General features: G+C 32.9%; 1 protein-coding gene across 3 annotated transcripts in view; it reads left to right on the plus strand.

Moving 5' to 3' along the window:
- Positions 1-26,850, plus strand: part of VPS13A (vacuolar protein sorting 13 homolog A) — a 194,256-nt gene that overhangs the window by 101,817 nt on the left and 65,589 nt on the right. For all 3 annotated transcript variants that reach the window (XM_019736649.2, XM_019736650.2, XM_019736651.2), the window contains exons 35-46: positions 3,271-3,421; positions 4,699-4,826; positions 5,177-5,346; positions 5,894-6,111; positions 7,530-7,762; positions 14,163-14,255; positions 14,727-15,083; positions 16,980-17,081; positions 18,329-18,487; positions 18,669-18,924; positions 20,334-20,494; positions 24,843-24,946. In XM_019736649.2, coding sequence (XP_019592208.2) covers positions 3,271-3,421; positions 4,699-4,826; positions 5,177-5,346; positions 5,894-6,111; positions 7,530-7,762; positions 14,163-14,255; positions 14,727-15,083; positions 16,980-17,081; positions 18,329-18,487; positions 18,669-18,924; positions 20,334-20,494; positions 24,843-24,946 — 2,132 coding nt within the window. The remainder of the gene's footprint in view (positions 1-3,270; positions 3,422-4,698; positions 4,827-5,176; positions 5,347-5,893; positions 6,112-7,529; positions 7,763-14,162; positions 14,256-14,726; positions 15,084-16,979; positions 17,082-18,328; positions 18,488-18,668; positions 18,925-20,333; positions 20,495-24,842; positions 24,947-26,850) is intronic.

The raw sequence follows: 26,850 nt of genomic DNA on the forward strand, positions 1-26,850 counted from the left end.
GTAAAATTTCATAGGTTTCATGTGTACAATTCTATAATACATCGTCTATATATTACATTGTGTGCTCACCACCCAGAGTCAGTTCTCCTTCCGTCACCATATGTTTGACCCCATTTACCCTCAACTGAAAATCTGTAAGCTCTTACTGTATAAGATCATATGGACTCCTTTACTTGTATGCTTTTAAGATAAATAATTGAAGTCTCTTTATATTGGTAAGACAGACAACAGATAGAAACTTACAAAACATAAGTAGCATGCTGAGCAATCCTCCCCGCTCTGGGGATAGACATTAGGCAGATTCAGGTGGGGCGGTAGGATGCCATTCCTTCATTCTTCACTAGGAAGAAGCCTTGCGAAAGGCTCAGATGATGTTGCAGATCATCTTCAAATGCCTGGCTGCCATCCCGGGAGGATGAAATTTGTCTTCCCTTACCCTGATCCACATGGTAAGTTAGCAGTTGTAGACTACCCTTTGGTGGACATACTTGACCTCTCCTAGATATCATCTTCTGCATCAGTGAAAAGCTGGAAGCAGTTACTGTAATGCATCCATACTAAGTATTGCAAATTATGGTTTCTGAAATGTCAGATTTTTGGCAATAGCACACGCAGCCTGTCCTGACATGTAGGAGCCCCAGATCAGCAGTCGGGTGGGGGTCCTTATGGTTGTTCCAACTTCCTGCACTGAGCTGTCGGCAAGAGGGAAAAGTGATGACTAATAGCAGTATTTGGCAGGCATTCAATATGCATGTACTAATTGAAAGGCGGTTAAGAAATTGTAATATTTAATTTCAGTTTATAAATTTATATGAACATAACTGTTTTTGCAATATCTGCTGGATAATCACAAAATAAATATGAATAAATGAAAATTTTTGAAAAACCTAAGTAGTAGGTATAATAAATAAAACAACATAAGTAGCATGAATAAGATACACGTGGACTTAATCTTAAAAAACTAAATTAGTATACAGGCCTATCACATTTTATTGTGCTTTACTTTATTGTGCTTCACATATATTGCATTTTTGTTCAAACTGAGTGTTTATGGCAAACCTGCTTCAAGCAAATCTATTGGTGCCATTTTCTCAATATTTGCTCACTTAATGTCTCTGTCTCATTTTAGTAATTCTCACAATATTTGAAACTTTTTTATTATTATAGTTTTTATGGTCATCTGTGATCAATGATCTTTGATGTTACTGTTATAATTGTTTTGGGGTGCCATGAACCACACCCACATAGGATGACAAACTTAATAGATAAATGTGTATGTTCTGACTGCTCCACTGAGTGGCCCCTGGTTGGATTGGTTCCCCCATATCTCTCCCTCTCCTTGAGCCCCCTATTCCCTCATGCACAACAGTATTGAAATTAGGCCAATTAATAACCCTACAGTGGCCTCTAAGACTGTTCGAGTGAAAGGAAGAGTTGCATGTCTCTCACTTTAAACCAAAAGCTAGAAATGATGACGCTTAGTGAGAAAGGCAGGTCGAAACCCGATACAGGCTGAAAGGGTAGGCCTCTTGCACCAAACAGCCAAGTTGTGAATGTAAAGGAAAAGTACTTGAAGGAAATTAAAAGTGTACTCCAGTGAACACAAGAATAATAAGAAAGCGAAACAACCTTATTGCTGATATAAAGAAAGTTTCCATTTAAAACTCATAGGTTTTGTTTTGTTTTTTTATATAATGACTTTAACTATTAGAATTCTCCAGAGAAAAAAAGCCAATATAATGTACACTTGGCCTGGATGCATTAGACTTGGCCTGGATGCATTAGACTAACTTCTTGAAAACTCGACTTTAGTCTCTCCCTGATCCTGAGGTTGAGGTCTAGAAGGAATCAAATATGTGGTCCTCCGAGGTGGGCTGCAAACTACTAGGTGGATCATGGTAGGGGAAGATGCCACATATGTAATATATATACTGGGGGCACCAAAAAAGTGTATACACATTTTAAGAGATGTTATCTGTGTATTACTTTTCAAAGTTGAATGGAATTACAGTAGCAATTTATAGTACGATGTTTGCTCAAAAGATGGTGTTAATCAAATGAATGCTAGTGTCATCATGCGACAGGCAGGACAGTCAAAGAAAATGGCAGAAGCACAGTTGAAGTGGTATTTGAAATTCAAGAACGTTGTGGAAGTATAATGAAAATGGAGGCGTGAGTATGTAGCAGAACCTCCAACATGCCTAACAATTGAATGCCTTCATAAGTTTGAGACACATGGTACCCTGTGTGATGTGCACAAGGGAAGATCCGGGAGGCTTCACACAGCAACAAGCCAAGCAGTAGTAGTTCGCCGTAATCCCGAAGTGTCTGGACACTGACATTGAGCACCTCTTGTCATTGCAGAAGTCAAACGTGATTTGTTCTCATCTTTTGTTATTGATGTATATCGAGTATTACAATTTTAATACAATTTTTTCCTTTCTTAAAATGTGTATACATTTTTTGGCATCCTCTGTGTGTCTATATATATATAGTTTAATATATTATATATATATGTATGTATAAACACATACTTATATATGTATATATATGTATGTGTGTGTGTGTATATATATATATATATTTCCTTAAATACATTTTTGTCCTTGCTGAGATTATTTGCATCTACTATAATATTTGACCAAATATTTTGATACTGTGACCTAGCCAAATTTAGGAAAAATTAATTAACCATCACAGCTTTCTGGACATATCTTATGCTGGTGCTTTTAGGCTAAATTTGCAACACATGGGGTTTTTAGAGTGTTGAGTTCTTTAAGTAAGTGGACTGAAGCATGATACTTAACCATTTAAACCTCAGCTTCTTAAAAAATCAGGATTATATTCTTTACACCTAGAACTTGTGAGGTTTAAATAAAGTAATTCATGTAAAATGCGTTGTGAACTATTTTTTATTATACAAATGTATTATTTCTGATTATCCTGTATTTGTAAGTTGAGCTGCTTACTAACCAAAAAAAGACAAAGTACCTAGATGAATACTTAAGCATGTAGGTTCGTTTTAAAATTAATAGGTTACTTGGTACAGTCATAACAAAAGTAGGTCATTCATAGCTTCATTGGTATGAATTCAGAAGATACTAAAGACCACATGGTCATTTAAAACTGAATATTTAGTTAGAAATTTTCTGTCTCATGTTTAAAAACTGGTTTTGTAGAAGATTGAAATGAAACACTCATTTTTCTTATAAGCATTTTTAACTACATGCAGTAGTAATACTAAAATAAATAAATCTTTTTTTTTAACAGTTCATTCTTAGTCAAGAGGATATAACAACTATTTTTAAAACATTATATGGTAATATATGGTATGAAGAAGGCGGTAGTGCCTCACCAGCAGGAGTAAAAGATCAGAGTAGTATTACTAGTGGAGTTACTAATGCTTCACATCATTCAGGAGGTATGTTTTTAACTTTAAATTCATTCTTACCCCCTCCCCTCTCTTCTTTCCCTCTATTCTCTACCTCTAGTTTAGGGTAAACAGATTTATAAATCTTTTCTAATTATCTCATTCCATTCAGGTATCTCAAAGTTGTTTATTATTAGTCATTCTGTTCATTTTTTTCTTTGATTCAAAATTCCTATCCCTATTGTGACAAAATTCCTTAGTATTTATTCTTGTAATTCTAACTTCCCTATAGGTCATTTTTTTGTTTTTTTATTTTTCTCCCCTTTCCCCTTCTTCTCCCTTCTTAGTGTAGCATCTATCCCAGATGGAATATTTTATATTGATACAGCACTATCAAAATGTTAGCGGTGGGGCCGGCCCGGTGGCCCAGGCGGTTAGAGCTCCATGCTCCTAAGTCCGAAGGCTGCCGGTTCGAGTCCCACATGGGCCAGTGGGCGCTCAACCACAAGGTAGCCAGTTCAATTCCTCGAGTCCCGCAAGGGATGGTGGGCAGCGCCCCCTGCAACTAAGATTAAACACAGCACCTTGAGCTGAGCTGCCTCCCAGATGGCTCAGTTGGTTGGAATGTATCCTCTCAACCACAAGGTTGCCGGTTCGACTCCCACAAGGGATGGTGGGCTGTGCCCCCTGCAACTAGAAAAATGGCAACTGGACCTGAAGCAGAGCTGCACCCTCCACAACTAAGACTGAAAGGACAACAACTTGAAGCTGAACAGCACACAACTAAGATTGAAAGCATAACAACTTGACTTGGAAAAAAAAGGCCTGAAAGTACACACTGTTCCCCAATAAAGTCCTGTTCCCCTTTCCCAATAAAAATAAAATCTTTAAAAAAAAAAATGTTAGATAAGTCAAGAGAGGGTAATCTCTGTTAACATAGGAGTAAAGATATAACGACCAAAGCTGGAAAAAAGAAGATGGGACAGTTAGAGGAAGTAGCAAGGACTTAGTGAGGAGTATAAAGATAATGTCTGAAATGGATGGAATGAAAAATAGATATTTAAATATATTACTTTAATCATTTTGTTCTGGAAATTTTTACATGTTCACCAACATAGAAGGAATAAGGTAATGGACCCACATATATCTATTGCCCAATTTCAACAATTAATATCATGTGGCTGCTATAAGTCTCTTCTTTATTGCTGATATAAGTCTCTTCTTTTTCTGTACTCAATAATTCTGTTAAATATATTTCAAGGGTGTTTTAATGAATTCTAACTTTTCTGATTTTTTTATTTTACCAAATAATTTTAATTTTTTCCAAGGAACAACTATAGTGACAGCTGCTGTGGTTGAAGTACATTCACGTGACTCTCAAGTTAAGACAACACTAAATATGAGTTTCAGAACTGATTATCTCACCATGATACTGTATAGTCCAAGTCCGGAACAGGTAAGTTGAGGAAGAAAAGAAAATACATTTTTCACTTGATGAAAATTATATAGTGAATATTTATTAAAATAACAATTGTTAATATTTCATGTACATTTTGGATATGTGTTTCTGGAGAAAAATTATTGATCTTTTCACTTTAATAATAAAATAATCTTAACCATTTCTTTCTTTAAATGAATTACCTTTTTTATAGCCAGTGATGTGAAAAATAAAATTTTAAATTAAATAGTTTATTGGCATTTCATTAGTGAGCTCTTTGGAGATAGAAAATGTGGTAGTTCATATCGTAAAATATGCTTTAGGTTTATGTTTTTGTGTAAAATTTGTATTGATTTTCACTTCCACAGACTTCGTTTGCAGATGTTCGTGATCCTTCTCTGAAACTCGCTGAATTTAAATTGGAGAATATAATAAGTACTTTAAAAATGTATACAGATGACTCAACATTTTCTGCCTTCTCATTAAAAAACTGTATTTTAGATGATAAAAGGCCTCATGTCAAGAAGGCAACTCCTAGGTAATTGTATTCTGAGTTTTTATTTGAGAAATGGTTGATAAATTTTACAAGACTTATTCCCAAAATTGCATGTTCATTTTCTGGATAAATACTTAAGATCTTCAGAGGTGCAGTTCAATTAAATCATGGTTTTCAATCAGCATTTAAAATGTGTTGGTTCATATATGTGGTCTTCTTGCTGGATGGTTAATAGATTGGTTAAAAGAAATTATCAGTGTAATTATATATTTATTTTTAAATTAATCTATATTATCTAAATTATTAATCCATTCTAATTGTAATGGGAAGTACATGAAAAATTGAGAAGAAAAAAACTATGCTGAGATTCAAAATTCTGATAATTTCTTAAAAACGTACTTCCTAACTTATGAAACAGTTATGCTTCAAAAGTTTTTACATCTATTGTTTGTGGAGTACTTTGTGGTCTTCTTATGAGAAATGACTTCAGAATGCTGAATGAATGTTGTCAGAGAAAAGGATAAGTTTTATTGGTGTGTTTGGTTATTTGTAAAATACTCATAGGAATAGTTATTATTGTGTTTTTCAGAATGATAGGACTGACAGTCGGATTTGACAAAAAGGACATGATGGATGTAAAGTATAGAAGAGTCAGAGATGGTTGGGTGACTGACTTAGTCCTTCAAGAAATATATATTTGTGCAAGTGTGGAATTTCTGCTGACAGTTGCAAATGTCTTTCTTGAGGCCTACACCACAGGCACGGCTGTAGAAACCAGTGTTCAAGCATGGGCTGCTAAGGAAGAAGGTTAGTTATTGACAAAAATATTTAATATCTGTGTTATTGAAGTGCCACAATAGCACTTAACCTTGATTAGCTTTCTAGATGATGAGGTTAAGTGAATTAATAAATTTAAATCTTTATTTTTCAGAGATAAGGGGAAAGACTTATATGTGTTTTCTGCCTGGATGTGCAGTTTACATATTTTTCAAGGTGTGACTATATATTGGGTTCAAAAATTATGAGACCTATATTAGAATAAGTAGTTGTACGAAGTCTGACAATTAAGTTTGTGAACTTGTTGCAACGATGTTGCTAACCTTTTTTGATATCAGAGACATTATTCATTATGGATTTATACCAGCTGGACAAAGAGTTGACCAAGTTTACTATTTGAAAGTGCTGAAAAGGTTGCAATGGAAAGTTAGAGGACCTGAACTTTTTGCCAATAATTCGTTGCTCTTGCATCACGCCAATGCACCAACTCACAAGGTGTCTGTGAGGGAATTTTTAGACAGTTAACAAATAACTGTATTGGAACACCTCCCTACTCACCTGATCTGGCCCCCAGTAACTTCTTTCTTTACCCGAAGATAAAGGAAATATTGAAAGGAAGACATTTTGATGACATTTAGGACATCAAAGGTAATATGAGAACAGCTCTGATGGCCATTCCAGAAAAAGAGTTCCAAAATTGTTTTGAAGGGTGGACTAGGTGCTGGCGTTGGTGCATAGCTTCCCAAGGGGAGTACTTCGAAGGTGACTGTAGTGATATTCAGCAATGAGGTATGCAGCACTTTTTCTAGGATGAGTTTACGAATTTAATTGTCAGACCTCGTACTTCTCAGAAGGCAGTCATGTGAAAGAACTTATTGGAAGAACACAAGTGGGGGGAAATAATGAACTGATCACTTCTTTTCATTATTCAAACTAGTATTTTAACTAAAAGTACTTTTATTTTTTGTTATATTTATATTTTTCTATTTTTACATATTTACTGTGTAATGGAAAGAGTGTTAAATTGAGAGTTAGAAACTGGATTAGTTTCCAGCCCTGCCATTAATAGTGGAGATTTTTTTTCCCATATTTTTAAATGTACTTATGACTGACTATAGCTTCTTCAAATCTTATATTAAGAGAGTTGCTGTACATTCCTTTGAGATCTAAGATTCCTTTATTTCACTTCTTACTTAGAATGGAAATAACATTTTCCCATAAATAAATATTTCATAAATAGCATGTATAACAAAGATTTATAAATATTGAATTTTTTTTTTAATTAAAGTGTATTGGGGTGACAATGGTTAGTAAAGTTATATAGGTTTCAAGTGTACAATTCTGTAATACATCATCTATATATCACATTGTGTGTTCACCACCCAGTCAGTTTTCCTTCCATCCCCATAATATTTTAAATTATTCATTTATTTTTATTTCTATTTTAGTACCTGTACAGGAACAAGTGAAATGGGAAGTTAATATTATTATTAAAAATCCTGAAATTGTGTTTGTGGCTGATATGACAAAAAATGATGCTCCTGCCTTAGTCATTACAACACAATGTGAAATTTGTTGGAAGGGTGACTTTGAAAACAATACAATGACTGCAGCTATTAAAGATCTCCAAATGAGAGCATGCCCATTTCTTCCAGTCAAGAGAAAAGACAAAGTCACTACTGTGAGTTTACTGTTTAATTATCTGCTTAATTGTAAACTGTTTTGGATTGAATATACACCACTTTAGGAAACTACCTACATACTTACAAACCTTTATCTGTAAAGTACCTTTCTTTCTGCTTGGAGAGACTAATCTGGATTATTATCCAGCTTTGAAACTCTTTGATTCTTTTGGTTGCTCCTCATTGTTTTTGTATATGAGAATACTCTCACTAAGAAATTGCTCTTATCGTGACACTTCTTTTTTTCTTAGTTTTTAATTAAATGTATTGGGATGATATTGGTTAGTAAAATTATATGTGTTTCAAGTGTACATTTCTATAATACTTGTATATCATCTATACATTATAGCCTTGTGTGTTCACCACCAAGAGTCAGTTGTCCTTCCATCACAATGTGCATGACCCCCTTTTCCCTCTTCTACCACTGCCTCTAACCCCTTAGCTTTGGGTAACCACTAAACTGTTCCTGTGTCTATGAGTTTTTGTCTCTTTATTTGTTTGTCTTGTTTGTTTGTTGCTTTCAGTTTTATATCCCACATATGAGTGAAGTCATATGGTTCTCGACTTTTTCTGTCTGACTTATTTCACTTAGCACGATAATCTCAAGATCCATCCATGTTGTTGCAAATGGCACTATTTCATCTTTTCTTATGGCTGATTAATGTTTCACTATATATATGTACCACATCTTCTTTATCCGGTTATCTGTCGAAGAACACTTTGGTTGTTTCCATGTCTTGGCCACTGTGAATAATGCTGCAGTGAACGGATAAATGTTTTCCGATATTTGGGTAGATACCCATAAGAGGCATTGCTGTGTCATATGGTAATTGTATTCTTAATTTTTTGAGGAACCTCCATAATGTTTTCCATAGTGGCTGTACCAATTTACATGCCCACCAGTGTATGAGGATTCCTTTTTCTCCACAACCTCTCCATCCCTTGTTATTGTCTTGTTGATAATAGCCATCTAACAGGTGTGAGGTGGTATCTCCTTGTGATTTTGACTGCATTCCCCTAATAGCTAGTGAAATTGAGCATTTTTTTTTTATATCTGTTGGCTGTTTTTATGTCTTCTTGCGAGAAGTGTCTGTTCAGGTCTTCTGCCCATTTTTTAATTGGATTGTTTTTGTTGTTGTTGAGTTAGATGAGTTGGTTACATAATTTGGATATTAGCCCCTTATCAGAAGTATTGTTTGCAAGTATCTTCTCCCATTGGGTTGGTTGCCTCTTTGTTTTGTTGATGGGTTCTTTTGCTATGCAGAAGCCTTTTAGTTTGATATAGTCCCATTCATTTATTTTTGCTTTAACATCCCTTGCCTTTGAGGTCAAATTCATAAAATCCTCTCTGAACCAAAAGTCCATACATTTAGTACCTATGCTTTCTTCTATGCAATTTATTATTTCAGGTCTTATGTTTTGGTCTTCGATCCACTTTGAATTAATTTTGATATATGGTGACAGATGGCAGTCTGTTTTCATTCTTTTGCACGTGGCTTTCCAGTTTTCCCAGCAGCATTGAAGAGATTTTCTTTTCTCCATAGTATGTTTTTGGCTCCTTTGTTGAAAATGTTCTGCCCATGTATATGTGGGTTTATTTCTGAGTTCTCGATTCTATTCCATTGGTCTGTGTGTCTGTTTTTCTGAAAATATAATGCTATTTTGATTATTGTTGCTTTGTAGTATAAATTGATTTCAGGGAGTGTGATACCTCCAGTCATGTTGGTTTTTCGCAGGATAGCTTTGGCTATTTCTGCTCTTTTGTGATTCCATACAAATCCGATGATTTTTTTCTATTTCTTTTAAAAATGCCATTGGTATTTTGGTGGGGATTGCATTAAATCTGTATATTGCTGTAGGTAATATGGCCATTTTAAATATGTTAATTCTTCCAATCCATCAACACAGAATATCTTTCCATCTCTTTGTGTATTCTAAAATTTCTTTTAATAAGGGGGGAAGGAGGGTGGTAGATAAAGGTAAAAGGGATCAAATATATGGTGATGGAAGGAGAAATGTCTGGGTGGTGAACACACAATAGGATTTATAGATATGTAATACAGAATTGTACACCTGAAATCTATGTAACTTTACTAACAATTGTCACCCCAATGAACGTTAGTTAAAAATGATAATAATAATGTCTTATTGTTTACAGTATATAGGTCTTTCACATCCTTTGTTAAGTTTATTCCTAGGTACAGTGCAACCTCAGTTTTCGAACGTAATCCATTCCGGAAGACCGTTTGAGTTCTGAAACGTTCGAAAACCGAGGCACAGTTTCCCCAGAGAAAGTAATGCAAAATGGATTAATCCATTCCAGACCTTTAAAATCAACCTCTACAACTGCAAATTTAGCATGAATGTTTCTATCTAATGATACCATAGACCCATAAAATTTACGGCATTCGTAAACCGAAATGTTCGTCAACAGAGACATTTGAAAACCAAGGTACTACTGTATTTTATTCTTTCTGTTGCAATTGCAAAAGGAATTTTTTTTAATTTCTTTTTCTGAAAGTTCATTGTTAGTATATAGGAATGCAGTGGACTTTTTTTACATAGATTTTTGTATCCTGCAACTTTACTGTATTTGTTTATTGTTTCTAATAGGTTTTTTGGTGGAGTCTTTAGGATTTTCTATGTAAAGAATCATCTTATCTGCAAAAAGGGACAATTTAACATCGTCATTCCCAATTTGGATGCTTTTTATTTCTTTCTCTTGCCTGATTGCTCTGGCTAGGGCTTCCAATACTAAGAAAACTCAGATAGGCCATTTAATTAACTCAAAAATAAAATCAGTGAACAAAATGAATATTTGAACAAAGAGATTGAAATTAGAGCTGACCAGTTGGAGGAAAGAATTCGTGATATTGAAGATAGGGATCTGGAAATGATGCAGATGGAAGAGGAGAGAAATTGAGAGTTAAAAGAAATGAAAGAACTCAAAAAAGAAATGAAAGAACGAGAACTATCTGACTCCATCAGAAATAGCAACATATAAATATTGGGTATACCAGATGGAGAAGAGAGGGAGAAGGGCACAAAGGGTGTATTCAAACAAATAGTTAACGAGAACTTCCCAAACCTATGGAAAGAACTGGATCCTCGAATCCAAGAAGCAAACAGATACCCTTATTACCTCAGTCCTAAAAGGCACATTATATTGAAACTGCCAAAGTTAATGACAAAGAATTCTCAAGGTAGCAGTGGAAAAAAAGATGGCAACCTACAAGGAAAGCCCATTAGATTACCATCAGATTTTTCAGCGAAACTCTGTAAGTCAGAAGGGAGTGGAATCAAATATTCAAACTATTGAAAGAGAGAAATTACCAGCTAAGAATAATATATCCAGCAAAGTTATTTAGATTTGAAGGAGGAATAAAGACCTTGCCAGAAACAGAAGCTGAGGGAATTTTCCATCACAAGGCTTGCATTATAGGAAACAATGAAGGAGATTATTCTACCTGAAACAAAAAGAGAAAGGGATACAAAACTATGAGTAAGATTACTCTAAGGGACAGAGAGAGACAGGAAATGGCAACCCCTACACAGAATAGGGCACTATACACATATGTGGGGTAAAGAAGATAAAAACATAAAAAAAGAAAATGAGAAGAAGACAATGTGTTATTGCAACTCAAAAATGAGCTCACAGCATTAATAAGGATAATTTATTACAACAAAAAGGGGAGGGAGTGAAGGTCTGAATTTACATATGGGGAATAGAGATGAGATGCATGCTGAAGAAAAAGTGATATATATATATATATATATATATATATATATATATATATATATGCGCAAAATATATGTATATATATATAAATAAATTTAATGGTAACCACTCAAAAGAAAAATATCCAGAACTGAGATACATAACATAAAAGAAAGAGGAAACAGGATAAAATCATAGAATACCTCCAAACTGAAATAACAGAAACACAAAGGCAAAGAAACAGTGGAGACACTGAGCTACCAGAAAACAAAAGATAAAATGGGTATAGGAAATCCTCATGTATCAATAATCACCATAAATGTAAATAGATTGAACTCACTCTAAAAAGGCACAGAGTAGCAGACTGGATCAAAAAACAAAAGCCAACCATATGCTTCCTTCAAGAGACACATTTCAGCTACAAGGACGAATATAGACTCAAAGTGAAAGGGTAGAAAACGATACTCCAAGCACATTGCATCCAGAGAAAACCGGGTGTAGCATACTTATATATGACGAAACAAACTTCAGCATAAAAAAAGGTAACGAGACAAAGATGGACATTTCATAATGTTAAAAGGGACAACACAAAAAGATATACTTATCAATGTATATGCTCCCAATCGGGAGCATTTACTAGCAGAACTATATATATATATATATAAAGCAATTACTAGCAGAACTAAAGGGAGAAACTGACAAAAACACAATTATAGTAGGAGGTCTAAATACGCCATTGACAGTGTGTATATATCATCAAAACAGAAAATCAATAAGGAAATATCAGCCTTAAATAACACATTAGACCAAATGGACATCATTGACATTTATAGAGCATTTCATCCTAGAACACCAGTCTATATATTCTTTTCTAGTGCACATGGGAAATTCTCAAGGATAGATGACACATTGGAACACAAAATTACCCTAAGCAAATTAAAAATGGTTGAAATCATACCAAGTATATTCTCTGACCACAATGCTTGAAATTAGAGATCAACTGGAAAAAGAAAGCGGGAAAAACGACAAATTCATGGAGATTAAACAATGTGCTACTAAAGAATGACTGGGTCAAAGAAGAAATAAAAGGAGAGATCCAAAGACACATAGAAACAAATGAGAATGAAAATATATCAAAACTTCTATGATTGTAGGGAATTTTGAGAAAGGGTATTTACGGCCAACTAGCACTTTTGGCCACATAACATTTTGATAAGTTGTAATTAGTGCAACTTTAATTGGTATTGTATTCATTTTATATTAGGACTAAATTTCTTAATTCAGCATTCATCTATGAGTCCATGGATATTTATTAGAGATTTATGGACCTTTTGAAAATGTATATAAAGTATAACATACAACAGGTCTTTCAATAATGTTTAGTTCAATGACATTTCATTATAATGCTGATGAGCTGCCATAGGAACTTAACTCTTGTTTATATCAATTAGTCTATGGTAAAATTGGTTTCATTGTTTTACTTAAAGTTGCAGAACCTATTAAAAACATTAAGTGAGGACTTACTGTATGTGTGTTTTCTTCTATGAGAATTTAATTTTCAAAGGATATATGTCCCCAAATTTTTTAAAGTAGTGACTGATGAGATACTCTCATCTGCTGCTTGTAGAGTATACATTTGTCTGAGTGTGTTTCACCCATTAGTATTTTATGATAATTTTTGAATAAATTTCTAAATTCTAAAAAAGGCTAAATCATGATCAAGATATTTAACTTATTACGTATCTATTGTAAATGCTTATCAGCTTTTTTCATGATATTGTATAACTTTCCTAAAGTTCTGACCTGTACTAATATTTTTATTGATGTTAGATTTTCTAAAACAGCAGTCAAAAGTGGTCCCTGGCTGATGTGAAATACAGTATGGGGAATATAATCATTAAAGATTAGGGTGCCAGATGAGTACTGGACTTACTGGGGGATCACTTCATAGATTGTGTAGATGCCTGACCACTGACTGCCCTAGTAGCTCTACTTAATAGATTATACCCAGGAATTTCATTAGCATCTGGACCTGATTTAATTTTAGACTTTGAGCTGGTAAGGGATAGATGAGATTTTGGATTTTTGAGTCAATGAGAGATACAGATGAGATACAGATTTTAGGTAATGTAATTTTGGATTTTGAACTATAATGGGATGAGACTGTTAGGAACCTTAGGAGGAGATGAAAGTGTTTTGTATTTGGGAGGAATATGAGTCACTGGGTACTCCTGCAAAATCCTGCTTACCAGTTAGAGAAAACTCTGTTAATTTATAATTATATTAAGAATTATTTACTAAGTCTAATGTATTTTGTCATCCCATGTTTTGTAACTTTTCCTATGTTGATTAATTTATTTCATTGTAATTTTATAATGAAATAAATACCATGCTAAAATTTTATTTTAGTAAAATAAAATACATAATACAAGTTTTATGGATTTTTCATAGATTTATGAAATCCTATTTATTTTGTTTTATTAATATTGTTGCTGATATTAATACTTTCTATTATAAGTAATGAGCAAGTACTAAAGAGGATAATTGTGTTATTGAGTCACTTATTTTTTCAACAGTTTTGACTAGTTTATTTGGCATATTAATAGTTAGCTATTACTAAGTCTTTAAGTAAAACTATTTTAAGAACAATGTTAATTTAGTGGTATTGGTTTTTCTCTCAGGTTTTGCAGCCCTGTGATTTGTTCTATCAAGCTACGCAGCTAGGTACAGATCCACAAGTGATTGATATATCAGTAAAATCTCTTACACTAAAGGTAAGTTCAAATGTAGTTAGTCATTTAGATCTTTAATTTTAAAAAATTAATAAAATCTAGAGATAGCAATCATTATAGCAAGTCTTTTCATTGTTAAACAAAAAAGAAGCTAGCTTTAAAAATCTTTATGACACATTTCTTAAAACTTGTTATTATTTAACATATTTTTGTAATGAATGTTATATAGTATTCTGTTATTGGCATTTGACTGCATCTGTTGTTATCTAACCTCCCTATAGTATGTGTAGTTGAAATTACACTTGATTAGCTTAATATCTACAAGATTCATGTAAATATCTTAACAATTAAAATTAGTTATAATAATCAAACTTGTAGGCAACAAATTGTATTGCTATTTCAGGGTAATAATGATTACTTCAGTATTATTTGTCCTTCATCATATATTTAACTTTTTGTATTTTTAAAAGTGGTATGAGTAGATTTTTTATTAGTTTACATTTTTCCCCTTAGGTTTCACCAGTTATCATAAATACTGTGATTACCATAACTTCAGCACTTTATACAAATAAGGAAACCACCACACAAGAAACTGCTTCTTCTACAGCACATTTATGGGAGAAGAAGGATACAAAGAATTTAAAAATGTGGTTTCTTGAAGAACCAAATGAAGTTGAAAACATAGCTCCCACAACTAAATTGGTACCCAAAGGAGAGAAAATAAAAATGAACATTGATTCTATTTTCATAGTTCTTGAGGCTGGAATTGGTCATAGAACAGTGCCTATGCTTTTGGCAAAATCAAGTTTTTCAGGGGAAGGCAAAAACTGGAGTTCCCTCATAAATCTCCACTGTCAGCTTGAGCTAGAAGTAAGCAATATAGTATTTTTTCCAGATTTTATAACAAATAATGCTACACATGGGATATTTTGGGAATCATATTTAAATATGTAAATTAAGCTTATTGTAAATATGTTGGCTCACAAAACTTTTGGAAGAAAGTTTAGAAATTTATGACTGCTATATAAGGTGTGATAAAAAAATATGGTGAATGTATGTTTAAATTTAAAAAAATTATTACAGTAAAAGATACATTGCTATCAATCCTCCTCAAAATACTTCCTCTCACTTCAAACATACTTATCCCATCGTTCTTGCCACTTTCTGAAGCAGTTCTGGAAGTCCTCTTTTATGGGTGTCTTTACTTCATCCTTCACCATGGCAACACTCCGTGTCACACCGCACTTCTGGTCTGGGAATTTCTGTCACGTGAAAACATTATGGTGTGCCCTCATCCACCTTATTCCCCAGATCTGGCACCATGCAATATCTGGCTCTTCCCCAAAGTCAAAATGACCATGAAAGGAAAACGTTTTGAATTGATTCAGGACATCGAGACAGCCACAACAGAGCAACTAAAGACACCCATAAAAGAGGACTTCCCGAACTACTTCAGAAAGTGGCAAAAATCATGGGATAAGTGTGTTCAAAGCAAGGGGGTATTTTGAGGGGAATTAATGGCAATGTGTCTTTTACTATAATAATTTTTTAAAATTTAAATATTCACCGTATATTTTGATCACACCTTGTAGTGTTTATGTGTACAGTAAGTCTTCACTTAACATCATTGATAGGTTCTGTGACTAAGCAAAACGACATACAACAAAATCAATTTTCCATATGCTGATTGATATGAATAAGAGTTAAATTCCTACAATATCTCATCAATGTTAAAACAATGTTGAACGAAACAATGTTATTTGAGAACCTGCTGTACATTACCTTTAGAGTAATTATCTACATTAAGTTTATATTTCAATTGATTTTATTAACTTAAACTTAATATATTAATAGACAGTTGTTGATTAGATTCAAAATTCTTATTTTTCAGAGTTAAATTGAATACCTTTTTCCTTTAAAAGGATAATAGACCATTTCTGAATCTGCTCTAAAAGAGTAATGTAAAGAATTAGAAGGACATATCTTGTACTTTTATGTAATGCAGGATATATAAGTACAAGGATATGTCTTGTACTTTTATATGTACTCTACTGAGAATCCATTAAGTACTTTATATGAAAGCATCTTATATGAAAGATATTTGCTTTGAGCCAACATATATTTTGCTTCAGAGTTTATCTATATAGAATCATCCCCAGAGTTACTTTGGTTTAAATTATTAATTGAGTTTGTGTCTAGTGGAAACTAATGTAATCTACTTTTTATCAAATATGAATATAAGCTATTATATTTGTGTTGCTACAGTTATATATTAATACAGGTAGAAATGACTGACTAGATTCCAGATATTCAAATTCTGGTTAGAATTCTGTATATTTTACAGAGGGTTCGATCTAGGATATCCACAAAGTTCAGAGAATTCAAATAAATAAATGCTCATTCAATCCTATGTTACTAGCCTTCAAAGGCTTTTGAAGTCGGTAGAGGTAGGCAGATATGTTAAAAAATGTCAATGATACATGATAAATGATCACAGTTTTTGATGTTTAGTCCAGTCTGGAAACCAAAGATGATTAAAAGAGAGTTTTTATCTGGATTAAATTCTGAAGACTAAACTACGAAGTTAACCAAGTGAGGAAAGTGCTGAGGGAGTATGTGTAGGAAACGAATGAATGGCATATAGTACAGTTTTCACATAGAAGAAGTAGCACAGCCAAAAGTAATGGTAGTGGGAAACTGCATGGAAGATCATTATAGCAAATACCAGAATGCCTTATTAAAAAAAATTAAAAATTTTCTCTATAGGTTCATTATTATAATGAAATGTTTGGTGTATGGGAGCCTTTGCTTGAACCCTTAGAAATTGATCAAACTGAGGATTTTAGACCATGGAATCTTGGAATCAAGGTATAAAGTCTGAAAATTTTTTCAAAACTTGAAGATATCTATAACACATGAAATACATTGATTTTAATCACAACAAAGTTCAAGTTTTCTCATTATGAGTTTTGCTGCATGCTTTCCTGTTTGACCTCTAATTGTAATTTTAAATCCAAGGCCAATGCTTCCTATCTTTTTCTAAGACAAATATGTAAGATTATATACTAGACACTGTTCTAAATTATGTACTCTTGCTTTAAAACAACAGTCTGAAGAAGATACAGTCTTCCACTATTTTAACATGTGAGAGCACGGAGAATAGGGAGGTTAAGGAACTTCACTAAAGTAGTAATACCTTTAAAGTGGCAGGGGTGGGTAGCGTGCAATTCTGGCTGCAGAGTCACCACTTAATATTAAAATGCCACTACCATCTTGTAAGTTGTTTATCCTGAGTTTCCTTTGTCTGCTGAAGGGTGTGTATATAGAAGAAAATATTATTATTATTTGCTTGTAATATATTGTAATCATAAGAAGAAGAACCCTTAGATGGATGAAATTATGCTTCTGAAGCAGGAGACTGCAGAATTACTAGCATATCTCCAACCTAAAGAGGATTCAGTCAGCATGCAGACAGATGTTCAGTGGGTTAAAGCCAATTAAAGTAACAACAAAGGTGACTAGCTTGGCATGCCCAGCTTTGCGTATTCACTACATTTTATTTTCCACATATTTCAGATAAAGGATTAGATAAAGGAATTTATTTGATGGTTTTTCGGTCAGAATATACGTGGGCAGTGGATCTGTAAATCCTAAAAAGAGATAGATGGTGTTGATTCTCATGAGTCCTAGGTTCCAGTGGCACTGTTCTGCAACCATTGTTGGACTTGTTGAGCCTTTGGTTTTCTGGTTTTTATTTGTAGCATGACCAGTAGACTATGACTTTTCTTGCTCTGAATTTCCATGTGCTGTGAGTATGTGCTTTTCATTTTCATTCTGATGTAATTTAGGTTTCTTTTTTTCCTTCTAAAATGTGCCTTTCATTTTGTTATCACCGAGGATGAGAATAACTTTTCTTCTAATACTGTCCCTGTTCTGTGTGACCTTAGTTGGCTGGTGTCCAAGCAATTCCATTAAGGCAGTGGAATTGATAAATATTTTTGCTCTCTCTAATGTTGGGATTTGTCTAAAGTTTGTTTTTCCTTTGCAAAATGAGTTATGTGGTGCTCTTCGGAACACATTTTCCTTACATTTCTATAATTTGTATGTCATTTTAGATGAAAAAGAAAACAAAAGAGGCCATTGTTGAGTCAGATACTGAAGAAGAGCATTTCAAAGTGCCAGAATATAAAACTGTTATCAGTTTCTATTCAAAAGACCAACTAAACATTACATTATCCAAATGTGGTCTTGTAATGTTAAATAATTTAGTCAAGGTAAGAAAAGACATTTGAAACTTTAAATGCTGCTGTACTAGTCTGAGTTAATCCTTTTCTTTTATTGAATAAAGTTTTTTTAATTAATTTAGTTATTTGTCGTATGCCTGTTAATGTTCTGCCTGTCATTTCGTTTTCCACATTTCATTGTATTTTATTTATGATAACTCTTCCTTATTAGGCATTTACAGAAGCTGCCACTGGGTCTTCAGCTGTCTTCATACGGGATCTAGCACCATTTATGATTTTAAATTCTCTTGGACTTACTATCTCTGTTTCACCAAGTGATGCTTTCAGTGTACTCAACGTTCCAATGGCTAAGACATACATATTGAAAAATGAGGAGAGTTTAAATATGGATTATGTCGGAACTAAAGACAATGATCATTTCAGTGCAATGACCAGCCTAAGCAGCAAACTTTTCTTCATTCTCCTTAGTAAGTGATAAATTACCTCACTAGCCTTTAATTTTTTTTCAATTATATTTTACATCCCACTTTATTCATTTGTGGTATCTTAAATGTGTTGTGTTCTTTTTTTTATCTCATTCCTAATAGGTTGGGAATTTTGTTTCTTGTTTTGCACGGCTTTGGTTGCTCTTGTTACTATATTTTTGTATACCAATTTTAACTTTCTTTATTCACTGCTTTATTTAGAGCATGACAATTTACTGCTTTATGTTTTTGGGAAGAAAAATACTAGATCTCAGGTTTTACAAACTATTATCTATTGGTTGTTGTTTTAACTACCTTTGGTATAACTCAGTAGTATTCCACCAAGGCAGCTGACTGAATTCACAATAAGGTTTGAATTTATGGAAATGGCAGCTTGTAATGTTTTTTGGGTTTGTAAATGGTTTTCATGTTCTGCCTATTAAGGTGGATTTATTTTTTGTCTTTTCTGCTTCCCAGAAATTTTTCATTTTCATGAGAGGTGAAAGTAAATAAATTCTTAAATTATCATAGTATCTACTCATTGTGAAGTTAAATAGTCCCGATGCCTTACCCACACCACTTTCTGATACTTTGACATTTAAATAGTTATGGAGGAGGACATTTGAAAGGTTAATTAGATAGACATGGGGTGAAAATACCAAAACTGAAAGCTGGTGTTTTCTCCTAGTCAGTCAGGAAGAGATACACAACAATGGCTAGATTTCAGGTGTTGTCCCAGCATTGTTAGTGAATTGTTCTCATCAGTTTTAAGTCTTATTGGTGTTTGAACTAATATTTTTATACAATGGGATAGAAGGATTTATGTAAATAAGTAACTCATCCCCCAATACAGTATATATATGTATATTAGATAAATGTATATGAAATTTTGCTTATCAAATCCTAGATATTGCAAAGTGTCAATGTTAGAAAAGTTAAAAACAAAAAAACTGCAGCTACACTGATAATTGCTAATGAATGCCTGTAGGTATTAGGCTTTGGTTATTATAACAGCAAATCAGAGATCAGTGTTTTTGCATGTTATAATAATTCCTCTCATTAGTTATTTTTAAAATGTTTATGAAACCGTTTTGTTCATAAGTAGTGTTGTCTTAGGTCAAAGTACTGAATGATACTTTTTTTTCCAATAAAAATTTTGTTTGGTAAAAAGGTTTGAAGGTTTTAGATGAATGCTGTGGAAATACATTGTAGTTTCTCAAAATATCTCTTTGTATACATTATATCAATACAAAGAAATACACTTTGTATAATCCCTTTGTATAGTCTTAAATCCAAAGACTTGAGTTACTATTATTCATAATTTTAAGAAATCATGTTTCTGATATTTGACATCTATTTAAAATTAATATATGATATTTTATAAAAATTTCAAACATGTATGTTCAATTTAGCACCTGCTAATCACTCTACTGCTGATAAAATTCCTTTAACAAAAGTGGGACGACGACTGTACACTGTAAGACACAGAGAGTCTGGAGTTGAAAGATCTATTGTTTGTCAAATTGATACAGTGGAAGGAAGTAAGAAGGTAACAGTTCGCTCCCCAGTGCAGGTAGGAAATGTTCCCTTTTACTGTGGGGTCATATGCATATTTATGGGCTAATAAAAAAAAAGCAAAACTAAACTAAAGCAAATTACTACCAAAGGAATACAAACTATAATAGAAATACAGCTAATATCAAAAAGAAGATTCATTACCAGTAATTGTATGCTCTAATATGAGCAGTGATAGGATTTTGTTAAATATACTTGTAATTTTTTACAGGATTATTTTTGTAAAATCATTTTGGAGTATTATTTTGTAAAAAATAAATAACCAGCTCATCAATATTTTGTTTTAGGTTTTTGTAGTGTGTGTGTGTGTGTGTGCGTGTGTATATATATACACATATATATATATCCTTTGGTTTTAATTACAGAATATAGTGAGAGAAAATTTTTATAGCGTTATTGAGGTAAAATTGATATTCAGTAAAGTGTATATATTTAAAATGGATGAGTTTTGACATAAAAATACACCTATGAAATCTTCATCATAGTCAAGGTAATGAACATATTTATCTCTCCCAAAAGTTTCCTCTCTCCTTAACTTCCCCATTTCCAGGCATCCACTGATATGTTTTCATTGTACATTAGTTACACGTGTAGAATTTTATATAAATGAAAGAGAGTACAAAATGGAGTCTTCTTTCACTCAGCATGGTTTTGTATGTAGTCAACTTGTGTGTATTAGTGTTATTACATGTAGTTATGTCTTGTTATTGAGTATTAATGTATTATATGGATATACCACATAACCATTTTGAATGAATCTTTGTCTATGATGTGAGCTAATGGTTGAGGTTCATTTTTTTTTTCATATGGCTAATCAGTTCCAACCAAGTTTATCCTTTTCCCATTAAATTGCCTTGACACTTTTGTCAAAAATAAATTGACCATATCGGTATGGATTTATTTCAGCTGTATTCTGTTCATTGATCTGTTTATCTTCATGCCAGTGCCACACTGTCTTAATTAGACTTTATCCTGAGTTTTGAAATCTGGTAGTATAAGTTGTTCACATTGTTCTTTTTGGAAGTCTTTTGGGCTATTCTCAGTCCTTCCCATTTCTATTTAAATTTTAGACTCGGGTTTTCAATTTTTGTTCAACAATTTGGATAAAATTAAAAATTTTACATATTAATTTCTGATTTTTCATTGCTAGTGGAAGTACAGTTGCTTTTTATGTTAACTTGTGCAACCTTACTACAGGCACTTTTTAGTTCTAGTAGCTTTTTTATTGGCATAGTTACAATGTCTGTAAAGACATTTTTACTTTTTCCTTTCCAATCTGGATTTGCATTATTTTGTCTTGCCTATTGCACTAGCTAGAACCTCCAGTACAATTTGAATAGGAATCATAAAATCAGATGTTTTTGCCCAGTTCTCAGTCTTTGAAGGAAAGTATTCACTCTTTGACCATTAAGTATGTTTTGAGTTGTTTTTTTTGTAGATGCCCTTTCTCAGGTTGAAAATGCTCCCTTCTCTTCCTAGTTTGCTGAGAGTTTTTAATCAGGAATGGATGTTGGATTTTGTCAAATGATTTTCTGTGTCTATTGAGACAATCATTTAAACAAAATATTGTTAATATGGTGAACTACATTGATTTTTAATCGTTATATAACATTTGATTGATTTTTAACTGTTAAATCAACCTTGCATTACCAGAATAATCTCACTTTGTCATGAAGCATTATTAACTTTTTAATGCATTTTTGGAATGACTTGCTAAAATCATGTTCAGAACTTTTGCACTTACGTTCATGAGGGATATTGGTCTAGAGATTTCTTGTAATGTTCTCCTTATGTGAAAGTTTTTACTACTGTTTCACTTTATTTAATGATGGTTAAGAGCTAGTCAGGTTATCTGTTACTTCTTAAGTGACCTCTTCTAGCAATTTTGTATCTTTCATGAAATTTGTCCATGAATTATTTTCATTTTTATTTCACTTTTATGTTTTAACTTATTTTTACTGGGTGTAGAAATCTAGGTTGAGAGGTTATTTTTTTCTATACTTTTAAGATGTTGTTTCACTGTTGATTGGATTACAGTGTTTCTGACCAGAGTCTGCATTTCTTATCTTCGCTTTTTTATGAAAATGTTGATATTTTCTTTCTATGCTTGTAAGATTTTTTCCCCCTTTATCACTGGTTTTAAGCAATTTGGTTGTGATGAATCTTAATGTGGTTTACTTCATGTTTCTTATACTTGGGTTTATTAAGCTCCTTGAATCTGTGGATTTATAGTTTTCATTAACTTTAGAAAGATTCTTTTGCCATTTTTTTCTTTAAATTTTTTTTTTTTTTTTCGTCTTCTCCCTGTTTTCTCTTCTCCAGGAACTGCTGTTAGGTGTATATGAGAGTGCTTTTAAACTTGCCCCACAGCTCAGTAATGATCTGTTCATTTTTTCTTGCAGTTTTTTCACCCTTGTATTTCTGTTTTGATAGTTTCTGTTGTCATGTCTTGAAGTTCACTTTTCTTTTTCAATGTCCAATTTTCTCTTAAATTCTATCCAATGTATTTTTATCTCTAGATATTCAATTTGCATTTTTATTTATATTTTCCATGTCTTTTATTACTATCCTCAGTTCCCTGACTTCTGAACATGTTGAATATAGTTATATAAATGTTTTAATGTCCTTGTCTACTAATTCTATCATGTGTATTTATTTCTGATTTGTTTCATTTTATTCATTTTTATTTTATTATGGGTCATTTTTTTATTTTTGGGGGCCTAATAGTTTTTTATTGGATGTCTAAAATTGTGAATTCTACCTTTTGGATGTTTTATATATCTTGTATTCCTTTATGTATTCTTGATCTTTGTTCTCCAATACAGTTATGTTAGTTGGCAAGTGATTCTTTCAGTCCTGATTTTTAAACTTTTCAGATGGGACTCAAGAAGTCCAGAGCTAATTTTGCCCTACTTGTAAGGTACAACAACCAATACCTTCCGTACTAAACAAGATTTTACCACTTTGGCTGATGAGAAAAGGATCTATGTGTCAGTACCAGAGATTGTTCTGCCCGCCCCTTATAGGTGTATCTTTACCGAGCCTTAGATAGTTTACTCGTATGCATGTGCTGCTCAGTGCTGAACTCAAGTCTTGGGAATAGGGGACACTCTTAAATATCAGGAATTCCACCTCTGCAGCTCTCACTTTTCCATGCAGCTCGCGCCTCTCATAAAATGTGCTGACTTGAAGTCACACTGGCTTCGCTAAATTCTCAGATCTCTCTTCAACTCTGGCACACTTGGCTTTTGTTTGCCTTCTCCTTCCCCATACAGTCTAGAAACTCTCCAGGCAGTGAGCTGGAGCAACTTAATGGATTTTTTTTTTTTTTCATTCCTGTGCTGCCTTTCACCCAGTGCCTGAAAATAATTGTTTAATGTGTATTTTTACCCCCGTGTTTTAATTGTTTAGGTTGGGAAGGTATATCTGGTCCCTGTTATTGCATCATGGCTGAAAACAGAAATTCTTTTTCTTTCATTTATGATTTGTAATGAACTGTTTTAAAAGATGACTGTTGGGCAATCCTCATTGTTGATTTTTAAAATTTCCTTAAATACTTAAACATTAATTTTAAATTTCTCCTAGGTATTAGTTGTAGAAATGAAAATGTATTTCTGTTGCTTCAAATAGGTGGAGCAAACAGGATATCTAGAAATAAAATACAGTGTATCTAAGATCATCCAGTTATCAATTCTTAGTTCTTACTCAGCATGTTTTATATTTTGCTATGATATTTTTAAATAGAAAGATTTTAATAAGATACAGAAAGATAAGAAAATGGTTTTACTAACTAGTCTGTTTTTGTCCATCCAATGGTAAATGCATTTGGAGGTTTATCTGATAATATGTAATAATCAAAATTATGTTACCTTTTATCACTGTTGTATGGTACTCATTGGATGAGATACAGTGTACAGAGGGTATCTCATCCAATGAGTAGCATACAATAGCAATGTGTAAAAAGGTAGGCATTTCCCTTCTGATGGCTTGTTTTTCACTTTGTCATATAGACATTTAACATTTTGTGTAATATTTTTTCCTATGCATTTTTTTCTATTCTGTTATAAAGAAGAAGTTATTCCTTATCTCAAGGTCAAGAATATATTATTTTCTTCTAGGATTTTTAAAGTTTTGTTTTTGAGATTCCTGTTCTATAAAACTGGAAACTTTTCTTGTATTTTTTAGGATAAATAATTGCATGTTTGTTTCTTTTCTAATTTATATGTGCAAGATAAATATTGTCTGATAGTTGCTTTGCTGAGATATTTAGACAGAATATCTTTTTAATGTCTTTAGATTCCTAGATTAACGATACTAAATATTATTTGTTTTTGTTTTTTTCCCAGATTAAAAATCATTTTTCAATCCCACTTTTTGTTTATGAAGGAGATACTTTATTGGGAACGGCTTCACCTGGAAATGAATTTAACGTACCACTAGCATCTTACCGGTAATTTTTTTTTTTCTTTATCTTTTTGTTTGCTCTAAGGTCTCTTAGAAAATTCTTAGTTTCTGATTGGTGGGGATATCTGTCTTTAAATTATAAAACTTAAATCTATCCTGTTAATATCTCACCTCATCTAACTTAAGTTTCAGGTCACTTAGAGGTTTATTTAGGTAAACATTATTTTAATGTATTTAATTCATATTTAGTAGTAAATATAATTATTTCATGCTTGCTTATGGCCATCTTAACCATAATCACATATGTTCGTGATTTTTTAAAAAGTAATTGAGCGTGATTGGTTGCTTCTGGATTTATAAGCTCTATTATGAAGTGATTTTTACTTTTGAAAGGTTTTATAATAGTATTTTTTTTAATTCCTTAAGAAAAACATAAAATATTTTATCTTTTATTGTACATTTATCTGTATATTGTTTAGTGATAGACTTCTAATCAGTCTTAAATATTTAAAGTAATTTGATTAAACTTGATGCAAAATCTTGTTTATTAAGAAAGGATTATCAAAATTGTTACAAAATACTAATGATGGGCTAGTCTCATAATTATAGGTTTAATATCATAACAAATAAGTATTATTTTTCAGGATATTTAATTTGGAGTTGAAAATTTGAAACAAGGAGAAAAGTAGAGTAAACTCTGTTAGAGAGTAAAACCTTCCTCAGGATAAGTATCGTAGTTTGGCTAAGGTATCATTCAGAACATGCACTGGGCTTGGACACTTAGACCTATGCTGCAGAAGGATGGAGGCAACACTACAAGCAGTGTTTAAATATCCTCTGCCTATATTCCATTGTGACCCATGCCTAGGAGTTCAAAATTGGATCCCTAGTCTTTAGAAGACTATCTAGCAGTTTTATGCACATACTTTCAGGTATTAATTAGATCTGCTCACCCTAATGAGGTTGTTATTGTTTAGACTTCTAACCCTAGTATTTTATTGCTTAGTTCAAACTTGCTGAGAGAAAGAGTTATATTGAGATAACAACAAAATCATTGTGTACAGTACCCGACCTTGTTCTAGAAAGGACTTGGGATGGGTTATAAGACTACAGATAGCATGTAAGGTGTGTTTAAAAATTTTCTCTGAGGAACTTGAACTTCATTTTGTCTTTGGATAATAAATGTGAGGGGCATTTTGCTTTGTTTTAATAAATTACTGCTATATGCTTCGTAACTCTGTTCATAGAACAGTTAGGCCATTAGAGTATTTTTACATTTTTTTGTTCAAGGATAAATATTTGATACATGGAAGTTAATTTTTATTAGAATTATTAGTGACTAGCCAGCTTGGTTTTCACATTCGATGCTCTTTTAATTCAGTTTTTAGGTGTAGGTATACTTCATATTCTTGGAGGTTCAATTGACTCCCTTCTGCTGTGGAAAAGCCAGCTCTGCTTTCATTTGCACATTCATTTCAGTCTTCCTGATCTATAAATTTGTCTGTTTTAAAGATGTTCTCTTTGATTAGTTGTAACATCTTACCAGTTCCCTCTGTTTAACTGAGTTAAAGAAAATCTTTAACACTTATTCTTTTTATATCTATATAGGAATCATGATTTTACCCACTTTTTAAATTTATCCTTTAACAACACATATATACGACAAGAGGGATTGATTGGATGATCTTAACCAAAGTAAAGCACAAACTGTAGAATTACACAAACAGGGATTCAAATCCTGGTGCTTGGAAGCACTGAGGGTCACTGCACTGTGCACCTCCAGAGGGTCCATTCACACTGCAGCTTTTGTGAATGGTGCCTCCCTGCTTAGTACTTCACACAGGTCTGCACTCATGGCAGCCACCTCTACTTCAGGAGCAATCCGAGTGTGCGTGGGTGTGTTCACTAGCTGAGAGCCTGTCTCACCCTTTGCTTTGGTGATGATGAAAT

This window comes from Rhinolophus sinicus, linkage group LG04 (assembly GCF_036562045.2).
Source record: "Rhinolophus sinicus isolate RSC01 linkage group LG04, ASM3656204v1, whole genome shotgun sequence".
Lineage (NCBI taxonomy): Eukaryota > Metazoa > Chordata > Mammalia > Chiroptera > Rhinolophidae > Rhinolophus > Rhinolophus sinicus.